The sequence below is a fragment of the Bos javanicus genome, chromosome 1, assembly GCF_032452875.1.
Source record: "Bos javanicus breed banteng chromosome 1, ARS-OSU_banteng_1.0, whole genome shotgun sequence".
Taxonomy (NCBI): domain Eukaryota; kingdom Metazoa; phylum Chordata; class Mammalia; order Artiodactyla; family Bovidae; genus Bos; species Bos javanicus.
In genome coordinates, this window is record NC_083868.1 from 82,530,415 (window position 1) to 82,544,875 (window position 14,461).

General features: G+C 36.8%; 1 protein-coding gene across 7 annotated transcripts in view; it reads right to left on the minus strand.

Annotated features, from left to right (window-relative positions):
- The window catches only part of VPS8 (VPS8 subunit of CORVET complex), a 291,235-nt gene that overhangs the window by 187,441 nt on the left and 89,333 nt on the right, over positions 1 to 14,461 (minus strand). For all 7 annotated transcript variants that reach the window (XM_061413733.1, XM_061413742.1, XM_061413725.1 and 4 more), the window contains 3 exons: positions 13,090 to 13,312; positions 8,778 to 8,867; positions 5,471 to 5,522 (listed from right to left, as the gene is read on the minus strand). In XM_061413733.1, coding sequence (XP_061269717.1) covers positions 5,471 to 5,522; positions 8,778 to 8,867; positions 13,090 to 13,312 — 365 coding nt within the window. The remainder of the gene's footprint in view (positions 1 to 5,470; positions 5,523 to 8,777; positions 8,868 to 13,089; positions 13,313 to 14,461) is intronic.

Here is a 14,461-nt window from a genome sequence, read left to right on the forward strand (position 1 = left end):
AAAGATTAAATGGATAAATTCCTAGAAGTACAAAACCTACCAAAACTGACTCAAAAAGAAATGAATAATATGAACAGACTTAACAAGCAGAGACTGAACTAGTAATTTAAAAACTTCCAACAAAAAATATTCCAGGCTCACATGGTTTTATTAATGAATTCTACCACACATTTAAAGAATTAACACCAATCCTTCAAAACCTCTTCCAAAAGACAGAAGAGTGAACACTTCCCAACTCATTTCATGAGCAAGTATACCAAGATATAAAATATACTTGATACTAAGACCAAAAAAGAAAAGATATGAAAAGAAAATTATATACACCGTTTTTGTGTTTCCTATCTAGAGAATATCCTTTAGTATTTGTTGGAGAGATAACTAAATAGACATTTCTCCAAAGAAGACATACAGATGGCTAACAAACACATGAAAAGATGCTCAACATCACTCATTATCAGAGAAATGCAAATCAAAACCACTATGAGGTACCATTTCACGCCAGTCAGAATGGCTGCTATCCAAAAGTCTACAAGCAATAAATGCTGGAGAGGGTGTGGAGAAAAGGGAACCCTCTTACACTGTTGGTGGGAATGCAAACTAGTACAGCCACTATGGAGAACAGTGTGGAGATTCCTTAAAAAACTGGAAATAGAACTGCCTTATGATCCAGCAATCCCACTGCTGGGCATACACACTGAGGAAACCAGAATTGAAAGAGACACATGTACCCCAATGTTCATCGCAGCACTGTTTATAATAGCCAGGACATGGAAGCACCCTAGATGTCCATCAGCAGATGAATGGGTAAGAAAGCTGTGGTACATATACACAATGGAGTATTACTCAGCCATTAAAAAGAATACATTTGAATCAGTTCTAATGAGATGGATGAAACTGGAGCCTATTATACAGAGTGAAGTAAGCCAGAAAGAAAAATACCAATACAGTATACTAACGCATATATATGGAATTTAGAAAGATGGTAACAATAACCCTGTATACGAGACAGCAAAAGAGACACTGATGTATAGAACAGTCTTTTGGACTCTGTGGGAGAGGGAGAGGGTGGGATGATTTGGGAGAATGGCATTGAAATACGTATAATATCATATATGGAACGAGTTGCCAGTCCAGGTTCGATGCACGATACTGGATGCTTGGGGCTGGTGCACTGGGACGACCCAGAGGGATGGTATGGGGAGGAAGGAGGGAGGAGGGTTCAGGATGGGGAACACAGGTATACCTGTGGCGGATTCATTTCAATATTTGGCAAAACCAATACAATATTGTAAAGTTTAAAAATAAAATAAAATTTTAAAAATAAATAAATAAAAAATAAAATAAAATACCCCAAGAAAAAAAGAAAATTATAGAACAATATCTTTTATGAAGACAGCCATAAAAAATTCTCAGAAAAATTTAGCAAACTCAATCTTAAAACATGTAAAAACAATTATATTGTGACCAAGTGAGATTTATTCCAAGAACGTAAGACTGACTTAGCATACAAAAATGAATCAAGCTTATAAACCATATCAATAAAATAAAGGATAAAATCCACAAGATTATCTTAACAGATGCAGAAAAAAGCATTTGATAAAATCCAACCATTCCATGTTAAAAACACTCAAATTAGGAACAGAAGGCAACTTTCTCAAAATGATAAGGCCATCTATGAAAAACCCACAATTAACATCATATTCATGGCATCCGGTCCCACAACTTCATGGCAGATAGTTGGGGAAACAGTGCAAACAGTGGCTGACTTTATTTGGGGGGCTCCAAAATCACTGCAGATGGTGACTGCAGCCATGAAATTAAAAAACGCTTACTCCTTGTAAGGAAAGTTATGACCAGCCTAGACAGCATATTAAAAAGCAGAGATATTACTTTGTCAACAAAGGTCTGTCTAGTCAAGGCTATGGTTTTTCCAGTAGTCATGTATAGATGTGAGAGTTGGACTATAAAGAAAGCCGAGCGCTGAAGAATTGATGCTTTTGAACTGTGGTGTTAGAGAAGACTCTTGAGAGTCCCTTGAACTGCAAGGAGATCCAACCAGTCCATCCTAAAGGAGATCAGTCTTGGGTGTTCACTGGAAGGACTGATGTTGAAGCTGAAACTCCAATACTTTGGCCACCGGACGCAAACAGCTGACTCATTTGAAAAGACCCTGATGCTGGGAAAGATTGAGGGTAGGAGGAGAAGGGGACCACAGAGGATGAGATGGTTGGATGGCATCACCAACTCAATGGACATGAGTTTGGGTAAACTCCGGGAGCTGTGATGGATAGGGAGGCCTAGCATGCTGTTGTTCACGGGGTTGCAAAGAGTCAGACATGACTGAGCAACTGAACTGAATTGAACTTAATGGTAAAAAACTGAATGCTTTCCCCCTTAGGCAGAAAAAGCTAAGGATGTCCATTCTTGCCACTTCTGCTCAACACTGTATTGGAGGTTCTAGCCAGATCAATTAGGGGGGAAAAATAAAAGGAATTCAGATCAGAAAGGAAGAAGTAAAATTAACTTTATTAACAGATGACATGATCATATAGGTGAAAAATTCGAAAGAATCCATTTTAAAAATGAGAACTGGTGAATGAAGGATGCAGGTACAAGATCAATATAAAAATCAACTTTACTGCAAATACCCTGGTGGTCCGATTGTTAGGACTCAACACTCACTTCTGGGGCTGGGGTTCAAATCCTAGTTGGGAAACTCAGATCCCACAAGCTGCTGGTATTGCCAAAAAAAAAAAAAAATTTTATTTTATTTCTATACACTGCCAATGAACATTCTGTAAATGAAATTTTTTAAAAATACATTTATAATAGCATCAAACTAAATAAGCTAGGAATAGATTCAGCAAAAGAAGAAGTATATGACTTGTACACTGAAAATTGCAACACTGAAAGAAATTAAACAAGACCAAACAAATGGAAAGATAGACCGTGTTCATGGAACTGGAAGATGTAATAATGCTAAAATAGCAACAGTCCCCAAACTGATCTATCAATTCAAAGCAATCTTCTCCCCAAATTGATCTATCAATTCAAAGCAATCTTTATCAAAGTCTCAGCTGTCTTTCTGCAGAAGTTGAGAAAATAAACTGATTTTAAAAGACCAAAATAAATGGAAAATATATATCCATAGGTTAGAAGACTCTACATTAAGATGGCAATCCCCTCCCCACCAAAACTAACCTAAGAATCAATGCAACCCCAAACAAAATTCAAGTAAGCTTTTTAAAAGAAACTGATAAGCGGATTTTTAAAGGTCATTCAGGAAGGCAAAGGGCCTTTTATTCTGAAAAAGAATAAAGCTGGAAGACTAAAGATACCTGATTTTAAGACCTACTACAAAGTTACAATCAAGACAGTGTATATTGGCACTGGGCTTCTCAGGTGGCACTAGTGGCTAAGAACCTGCCTGCCAATGCAGGAGAGGTAAGAGACACGAGTTCGATCCCTCGGTTGAGAAGATCCCCTGGAGGAGGAAATGACAACCCACTCCAGTATTCTTGCCTGGAGGAACCCCATGGACAGAGGAGCCTGGTGGGATACAGTCCATAGGGTCGCAGAGTTGGACACAACTGAAGCAACTAAGCACTGACATACAGGCCAATAGAATGTAGCAGAAAGTTTGGAAATAAACTCATACAGTCAGTTGACTTTTGACAAAAATCAATTTTTTGCAAAAACAATTTTTTCACAAAAGGTGTGCAGATAATTCAATAGAAACAAGATAATCTTTTCAAAAAATGGTAGAGGAACTAACTGATAACTACAGAGGGAAAAGTCCCTGAACTTCACCTTGCATCATATATGAAAACTGACTCAAAATGTATTACAAAACTGAACAGAAATACTAAAACTATTTTATCTTTAGAAGCAAACAAAAGATAAAATCTTTATGATGTTGAGCTGGACAAAGATTTCTTAAACAGAACACCAAAAGTCAAAAACTACAGAAAAACAAAATAATAAAACGGACCTCATGAGGACTGAAAACTTTTGTTCTTTGAAAAACATGGTTAAGAAAACAAAACAGTAAGCAATAGACTGGGCACAAAATTTTGTGAAACACATACTTAAAAAGGCCTTATATCCAGACTACATAAGGACTCTAAAAGGCTCTGGTGGAGATTTCACACACCCAGAATTCAATAATACGAAGTCAAATAACATCTCTTCTCTACCTTTCTAGAAAGTGCTAAAAGATTTAAATGGATGACTCATACAAAAAAAAAAAAAATACGTGAATGGGCAAAAGCACAAGAAAAGATGCTGAACATCACTAACCATGAGGGAAATAAAAATTTAAACCACAATGAGATACCATTATCCACCCACTTAGAATGGCTAAATATTTTTAAAGACTGACAATACCAAGTGCTTGCAAAGATATGGAGCTATCAGAACTCTCTCATACTGCTGATGGGAATGTAAAACGGTATACTCATTTTGAAAAACCAAACAGCAATACTTCAGAAAGTAAAACATATATTTACTATACAATCCATCCATTCTAATTCTAGATAGCTGTCCAAGAAGAATGAACACATGCCCAAGAAAACTTATTCACAGCTATGGGTCAGCAATGGGGGATAAGAACAACATAAGGGATACCTGTGGTGATGAAACTGTTCTGTACTGTGACTGTATCAGTGTGACTACTTGGTTGTGATACTCTGCTTTAGTTTTGTAAAATGTTACCACTGCTATGTGAGATGATGGATGTTCAGTAAACTTATCATGATAATCATTTCATGGTGTATGTAAATCAAATCATTATGCTGTACACCCTAAACTTATTCAGTATTGTATGTCAATTGTATCTCAATAAAACTGGAAGAAGAAAAAAAAAATGTTACCACTGAGGGAAAATGGGTAAACAGTATGCAGGATCTCTGGGTCATTTCATACCATTGCATGTGAATCTACAATTTCCTCATAATAAAAAGTTTAATTAAAAACATAACAAAACTCATTCACAGATGGAGCAGCATTACTTATAACAGCTCCAAAACAGAAGCAAATGGATCCTTCAACTGATGAATAGATAAACCAATGACAATGGATTACCATTTTCAGCAACTAAAGGGAACAAAATTATATATGCAACAACAAGGATGAATCTCAAAAACACTGTGCTAACTGAAATAAATAAAACACCAAAACTAAATACTATGTAATTCTATTTACATGAACAGTAGTTAAAAAAAAAAAAAACAGTAGGTCAGAAATTGCCAGGGGATGGGACTATGGGAAGCAGAGTACAAGGGACAGAAGGAAACCTTTTAGTGTGGAATTATATAGCTCCTTCTACAATTTGAATATGTCAGTTGTTACATGATCATGTACAATTATCAAAATTTACACTGTATACATAAAATTGGTGAAATCTGTGTTATTTAAATAATATTTTTAAACACAAAAAAGAGAAAAACATTAAGGCTTAGAAAATTAATACCTGTTAGCGTCTTTCCTGCATTCAAAGGAGGTGCAATGACTCTGAAAAGTTTCTGCATGAAAATTAATAGAACAATCATCATCATCTTTAAAAAAATATTTCAAAAAATTATTAAAATCTTATGCTATAATCGCCTTTCTCTGATTGAATTAGTCATTTGCTATTAAGATTAAATACAAAAACTTTTAATGTGGACATAAACTGTTTCAGTAGAATCACTAGGAAATAATCATTGTTGTCATATTCCTCACTGAAAGAAACCATTTAACAAATACCAGTTAGAAGAAAGTCTTTGTTGAGAACATTATTTCTAATATAAGCTATCCTCAGACTCCTAAAAGAGCTTTATTCTTTTAAAAATAGTAAGCAAATCAAAGGATTAGTAGCCCACCAAAACAATAAGATTACTGTAAGCTGAAAACATGTGAACAATCAGCAGCCACAGAAAAAGACATCGAAATGGAAGCAGAGCCTATGAAAATATAAGATTTTCTTGTATTTTCTTGTAGGCCAACTACGCTGGCCTTCCTGGGAGGGAGTTTACTGTTTTGGGAGAAGACAGGCCCTTAGCGCTGGGAAGTAGGGCAAATCCAACTATTCATTAGTATCCAAAAGCCCAATAAAGCTCTTCATATTTTCCAAGGAAAACTAAATCCCTCCCCCCTCACATCCCAAGTTTCATTAAACTGGTAGATAAGCCTCTCCCTCTGGCTGTTTAGCGATTCACTCATTTCTGAGCTCTCCCAGTACAAGTGTGAAGAAACCTTGTCTTTTACTCTGTCAATCTGTTCACTGTCAGTTAATTCACAGTCTTCTCCCCACCATTCGGATTTCAGTTGGTAGAGGAAAAGTTTTCCCTCCCAACACAAGGCACTATTATGTTAGAAGCAGCCAAAACTAGAACTAAGGAAAGATTTCAGAGACTATGGTAATCATCTCAAGTATGATGACACTGTCTTTCATTCTAGAAAAACTAGAAAATTTCAAAAGGCAATACAGTTCCTTTTTTTTTTTAAGTTTTAGTTCACATTAGAGTACAGTTGATTTACAGTGTTGTGTTGAGGGAGGAAAGGAACAGACTGAGCTGACTCCATCTTGAAAAAGAAGGAAGCTCCATCTTGCACTTTCAGTGAGCTTTGGACTTATGTGCCTGGTAGCCAAGGGGATAACATACCTACGGCCAAACTGGCCTCTTGGACTGATAAACACCAGATTCCAAACCAAGAATTCCCGTTGCCAAAAAGAATGTAATAATCCCCTATGTAGTCAATCACCTTTGTAATCTTTATGACACCCACTGGTGTAGGCTACAATGTATAACTAGCCGACCCTTCTGATTATGAATCATGGCTGTAACCTGATTGTATCTCCCCTTAACACTTTCCAGTCTAGGTTTAAGGAATGTGGGGATGTGGGCTTGAGCAGTACACTTAAGGTATATAAGGTTTTCACAAAAGTCGGTCGGGGTCCTTGGCTAAGAGGAGACTCTGCCTTGGGCCCACTGGTGTAATAAACGGCACTCCACTGTCTGCACTGTCCTTCTGAGTGAGCTTGCTTCCCGGAATGCATGGCTACAACAGTGTTAGTTTCAGGTGTACAGCAAAGTGCTTTAGTTATACATATACACGTATCTATTCTTTTCAGATTCTTTTAATTTGGACCTCTTGAAACTGAAGTAACTAAACTTTAAACACTAAATAGTGATTTCTTTACAGGCAGAGAATTATAAAAGGGCAATTACAGGATGCCTCTAACTTCCCACTGCTAAAATCTCCAAATAACTATTTAACAACAAACACCAAGCTCCTGCTGAAAGTCATTAAACTTGAAAACTACTCAACAAAAAACAAGGCAACCTCAACAGTAAAGTGTTCCATCTGAGATGCATAGCTATAAATACAAACCAGATTCTGAGCAATAAAAAATCCACACAAAACAGAAACTTCAAAAGCAGCAATAACAAAACCCCACAACCATTTTTATCACAACATACAATGCATCAAATCAGAATCTGTTTGCAGGGATTATTTTGAGAGAAACTAGAAACTGCATTAATTATTTCTAATTGTGGTTTAATAGTGTAATTGTGGTTTAAAAATGGAGAACATTTTTGCATGCACAGAGGTCATGGACCTCACTGAAGAGGCAGCTGAGAGGTGTTCAAATTTGAAACACAGACAATCAAAATCAAAACCAGTGCGGGAAGGCTGTGGCACTCTTCTGGAAAATGACCAAGAGAAAAGAAGTACACAAAACTTAAGGAGTTATGAACTAAAGGGATATTCACCTTCCAAGTGAAAAGAAAACTGAAATATCATGGAATGACTGCTGACTTAAATAATACTGTAAATGCTTTCAGATGTTTATTAAATATGCAAAAATGCTGACTGGATGCCTTCAGGAGACGCCTGATCTTCTGACCCAGGTAATGCCGTTACTGTAATAACACGGTGGGCTGGCAGGGCACTGCATGTGTGCTAAGTCCCTTCGGTCATGTCTGACTCTTTGAGACTCTATGGACCGTAGCCCACCAGGCTCCTCTGTCCATGGGATTCTTCAGGCAAGAATACTGGAGTACGTTGCCATTTCCTCTTCCAGGGGATCTTCCTGACATACCCACAATCTATAACCCTTAATTCTGTCTTCAAATTTAAAGGAACTAACATGATGGAGACAGGTTTGTTTCTTTTAAAAATAAACCCAAAAGATTTTTAGGTGCTCTTTTCTAATGGTAAGGATAATAAGAAATTCTAATGAATGCTAGAAAATCCTGAAATGGGAAAAGCAACAAATTAGCTATTAATAAATAATGACCTCTCACCATTTTCAGGAGTTTCCCCTAGCAGAATACAGCTACAAAACAGCATTACTCAATCGTACCATTACTCCATATAGAGTAATAGAGTATTACTCTACTATAGAATTGAATAATTATTCATTATTAATAAATAATAAATAATTATTCCATAGTATAGAATAAATTTCTTATAACTTTTGGAAAAGCTACAATAATATGAAAATCTTTTAGAAAAAAAACGTAGAGTCTCACAGGCTTTTATCTATTGTTCCCTGGGATTTAAACACCTACTTATGCAGATAAAAAGAATGAAATGGCATATACATATATGAAGGTGTAAAATTATAAAGACTATCTAAAGTCCTGAACAACAATGGGTGCAAGTCTAATAAACCTACAAGACAATTTAAAGTGACTGGATGAAAACAAACTATTCAAAGCAAATGGAGAGAAGCGAAAAAACATTAATAGACAATATTAAATATGTGTACAAATTAGGAAGAATCTTACCTCCATTGGACTAATAAATTCATTCATGCCTCTGTTGTAGACATAGATCATAGCATCATGTAGTCGATTTTCCCAACACATGAGAACTATCTGTAAAAAGGAAATGTTGCTTGGTCCATACAATTTAGTAAGTCTCACCAATTATTTTCCTCAAAGCTTTAATTATGGGGAAGATTTTGAATTCTCTTTCCTAATTTTTCTTATTCCTTCTCTGAAAAAAAAATCTGAAATTAAAGTACTCAAACACAATGCCAGGGTAAGAGCTGTTGTAGGTTCGATGTTACTTTAAATAGTATAATAGCTACTTTTAAACATCCTCCAATATATGATTTTATTTCTTCTCTATCCTCCCCCTTTCCATATCCATTCTACCTTTGGTCACTAGTTCTACAAATATTTACCAAACATTTATATTCAGATCCTCTCCTTGGCATTGGGATAATACATAAGACAAATCCAGATCTAGTCTCTACCCTGACAGTGCTTCCATTCATCCTGGACACTCACCAAAAGAAGGGACACAAAATGGTAAGTGAATTATGACTTGGGGAAGACACTCAATTATGCAAATAGTTCATTTACAAATGTGTTAAGTCTATAAAGGAAACTGTCTTGGTCTGGAGTATTCAGAAGGTCATCCCTGAGGGAGCAATATTTAAGTTAGGACCTAACGGATACATGAAATTAAAAGACGCTTGCTTCTTGGAAGAAAAGCTATGACAAACCTAGGCAGCCTATTAAAAAGCAGAGACATTACTTTGTCGTCAAAGTTTCATATAGTCAAAGCTATGGTTTTTCCAGTAGTTACGTATGGATGTGAGAGCTGGACAATAAAAAAGGCTGAGTGCCAAAGAATTGATGCCTTCGAAATGTGGTCCTGGAGAAGACTTTTGAGAGTCCCTTGGACAGCAAGGAGATCAAACCAGTCAATCCTAAAGGAAACCAACCCTGAATATTCACTGGAAGGAGTGATGCTGAAGCTCCAATACTTTGGCCACCTGATGTGAAGAGCTAACTCAATGAAAAAGACCCCAACGCTGGGAAAGACTGAAGACTAGAGGAGAAGGGGCGACAGAGGATGAGACAGTTGGGTGGCATCACCAATTCAACAGACATAAGTATGAGCAAACTCTGGGAGATGGTAGAGCACAGAGAAGCCTGGAGTGCTGAAGTCCATGAGGTCGCAGAGTCAGACACGACTGAGTGACTGAACAAGAGATGCATGTATGTAAGCCAAAGGCAGAGGAGGAAACAAGGGGTTTTGCAGGCAGAAGGAGCAGAAAGGAGGAAAGGAGCTTGAAGTGGTTAAGGATGAAGAGAAATCAATTTGAGAAAATAGAAAGAGGAACAGAGATGACTTGAAGGATCAAGTTCAGTTGCTCAGTCGTGTTCAACTCTTTGCAACCCCATGGACTATAGCCTACCAGGCTCCTCTGTCTATGGAATTTTCCAGGCAACAACACTGGAGTGGGTTGTCATTTCCTCCTCCAGGGGATCTTCCTGACCCAGGAATTGAATCCATGTCTCCTGCATTGGCAGGTGGGTTTTTTTTTTTTAACCACTGAGTCACCTGCGAAGCTCTGACTTGAAGTATGTAGTACATCACACTCTGTTCCTATGAGAGCTAAATTATAGTAGTGAGTGACAGGAGAAGACTGAAGTAGAAGAGCAGAGGTCAAAAAAGGGGAATGGTAAGGAACAGCCAAAGAGGTTCAGAGGGAAAATGGAAGTGAGGTGTCATGGGAGTTTTTCCAGACAAAGGCATGTTCTGGGTCCTCTTCTCCTCCTCTCAGCCAGTGTCAAGGTCATACATATCTTTATAGCTTCCCTAGCCTCCCCTCTGACCCACATATTCAACCACTGACTTGATATCGTCACCTAAATGTCTATGTCTAGTAGTATCTCAAAACTGCAAAATATACCCCCTGATTTTCTCTCCTACACTCAGATCTATCCCAGTCTTCTAATCTTCTTAAAGGAATTACTATCCACCTTGCTTCTCAAGCCAAAATATTAGGCAAGAGTCTTAAATTCTCTCCTTCCACACCTTCAGGTCTGATTCATCAGAAAATGAGTTCTACCTCCAAAATATACCCAAAGTCAAACCATCTCTCTTCACTTCACCACTACCATCTCTGGCCAGTATACCTCCTTTTGACTAGCTCTTAACCAATTTCCTTGCTTCTTCTCTACTTCTCTACTTCCCCATCTGTCATTCTGCTACCCATAAGCAAATCAGAGTAATCTCATTTAAAATCATTTGATGATTTCACATAACACTCAGAATAAAATAGAAAAATCTGTACCCTGCCCTGAAAGGGCTACCTCTCTTTTTCAATCAAGTTGTTTTTCCTTCATTTGTAATTTTAACACCGAAGGGCTTCCCCTGTGGCTCAATGATAAAGAATCTGACCACAATGCAGGAGATACAGGAGACTTGGGTTCAATTCCTGGGTCAGAAAGATCCCCTGAAGGAGGGCATGGCAACCCACTTCAGTATTCTTGCCTGGAGAATCCTATGGACAGAGGAGCCTGGTGGGCTACAGTCCATAGGGTCATAAAGAGTCAGACATGACTGAGTGACTAAGCATGTTAATACCCAAGGCATATCTTTTTTTTTTTTTTTTTTTTTGCTTTTTTGCATCAGCTGTTGCTTTTACCTGTAACAATCTTCTCCTCCAAGATCTTTGCATTACTAATTCCTCTTGCCATTCAGATTCCAGAATCAATCAGACTCAATGCTATTTTCTCAAGAAAGTTTTCTATAACAATCTAAGATAGTCTCTCATTCTCTCTTTACCTGTTTGACTTTTAACAGAACACTTGTCTTGGATATTTTTGGTTTGTTTATTTGTTTGTCTTTTACTGTCAAACTTTTTTTTTTGCTAATGTTGGCCTTATGAGCCTTGTCCACTAGGTTCATGAAAGCACACTCAGAGGCTTTCACTCAATAAATTCTTCTTGAATTAATGAATAAAAGCTGTTGAAGGAATTTGGGAAATACCATTTGATATAGTGGACATGGAGGTCATTACAGACTCTAGTGAAAGCAAAGTTGAAGAATTATTAAGATGTGAATGAAATGGAAGAAGCAATCTAAAAGATACTTTCAAAGTGTGGGAAAGAAAGGAGAGAAAGAGCGGGGGAAGGAAGGAATCTGGCTGCAAGGGGGAAATTAGATGTGGTGGTAAGGCAAGAGGAAGAAGGGGAAGGTTTGATACAGAGAGAAAGGAATCTGAGGGGGAGATTGTTTAAACTGCTTTTTTAACATGAAAAAGAGTAGATATATTAACCCAGTTTCAGAGAAAAGCTAAAAATGTTGAAAGGAGAAGAAATTAGAAATTTCTCTTGTATCAGTGACAGGTAAATAAAGCTAGAAAGATAACATGCTCTCAAATCAATGGACCTAATGTCAGATGTGAAGATTATGCCAACTTACCCACGTGACAGAAAGGCATATATAGAAGAGGAACTGGTTTTTGCAAACTCACAGGCATTCATACAGAGCTTCCAGGAAGAAAACAATAATCATTTTTCAAAAACTTCATTTCCATGTGATTTTGCACATTAAAAAAAAAAATAACCTATTGGTCCTTCTAACTTTGCAAGTCACTCATATTTTAGATCATAGGGCTCAGCCCCTTGGTATCTTTGTGCCTTTGCTCATAATTGGACTAATGTGAAACTAAAGAGTTAGTGAAGTGTCCTAGGTCAGATACATATTTGATCCTCAATTAAGGACTTAAAACTTGTTCTGGAGACCTCAGATATACTAAAAGCATTTTATCAAACAGCAGGTTGGCTAATCAAGCTAAAATGTCCAAAAATTTGCTTCTTATACTATGCTTTGTATTTCAAAACAATGTATGAAAGTTATCAACTCTGGACATATAAACTAACTTTTCAAAAAAATGGCTTCATACTCTCTAAAGTAAAAATATTCTATTATTCATGTGAAAGTACTTATAGTTGAAATTCATTTGCAGGATGAAAACTGTAGTAGTGAACAAACTGATGAAGGAGGATAAGCCAATAATCATTTACTGAGCAACTACCAAATATAAACTCTATGCTAAGAGGTCTGGGGGCTGTCAAAGAAACCAAAGGCTTGCAGGATCTTCTAATCTAGCTCTCAATAAAGAACACTTCAAAGAAATATACTGACAAATACAAGTTTATGAGACCTCTTATTACCAAAAAGTGCTCAAAAATAATTGGGGTTGATAGAGTGAGGCCCAATAAAATCAGATAAATATAATCAATAAAGGAATGATGTCTATTCCATAATTTAGTAGACTGCCTATAAACTCACCTGCTGAATATCTAGGCTGGTGATATCCATATGCACAATGAGGGCTTCCACATTTTCCATTAACTTTTTATCTTGGAAATGAACAATCAAGTCTTTCATCACCTGGGGTGTGATCCCCACCAATTTATCACTTAAAATATATGGTTCAAGGCACTCCAGAAACACTCCTTTGGCCACTGAATTCTCACTTAATTTGTCATACACCTGGCTAAATAAAAGATCCCTGTAACAGAATGGGGAAAAATACTTTTAGGAACATTCCAACCATCCATGAAATTCAGTCTACTAAGTATATTTCATCTTTCTCCTATTTCAACTTCCAAGTTTACTAAAAATAGTAACAATATTTGCATAGAGCTTTATGTTTAGAAAAATCTCATAATATATATACTATCCTAATTAATTTGCCCAATACTTTTTACAGATAAAAAGTGTTGAGTAAGTTAAATAATTTGCTGGAAGTCAGTTAGCTAACAAGGGGATGGAGTCAGAATTTGAATCAGTCTTCAGGCCTAAACTCTGTGCTGAATCCCTTATGACACACTGCTTCTTAAAGACAATACCAATATGAGAGCAGGTAGTACAGAGACTATGATGAAACAGAAAAGAATTAGATGGACTAATTCACAATTTATCCTTTCCTCTTTCCTGGTATCTAAATCTTCCCATCTGATCTGCATGGCCAATTTGCTTCTTTATCTAGTTCTTGCCCCTTGCTTCCCCAAAGGGTTCAGGTAGTGATAATTGAGAGAAAGGAAAAAGAAAACGTTCAATATTTTAAAAACATGGCTGAAAACTTTTATTGCAGAAATTTTAAAAAATGTAATTAATCAAATGCTGCCACACTCAATAGTTGTTTTATTTATTTCGATTTCTTCTGCAAAGAATAACTTTACTTCTTTTAAAGATTTCTTTTATGTGGACCATTTTTAAAGTCTTTATTGAATTTATTACAATATTGCTTCTGTTTATTTTTATTTTTATTTATTATTGGATTTTTGACCAAGAGGCATCTTGGTCAAAGAGATGCGATCTCAGCTCCCTGATCAGGAACTGAACATGCATCCCCTGCACTGGAATGTGAAGTCTTAACCACTGAACCACCAGGGAAATCCCCAGAAATAATTTTAGAGTTATACTCATCATTGATATAATCTGAATTTTGTTTTATGCAATTATATGATAAGCATTATTCTAAGTTTCTGCTGCTGCTAAGTCGCTTCAGTCGTGTCCGACTCTGTGTGACCCCATGGACTGCAGCCTACCAGGCTTCTCCGTCCCTGGGATTCTCCAGGCAAGAACACTGGAGTGGGTTGCCATTTCCTTCTCCAATGCATGAAAGTGGAAAGTGAAAGTGAAGTTGCTCAGTTGT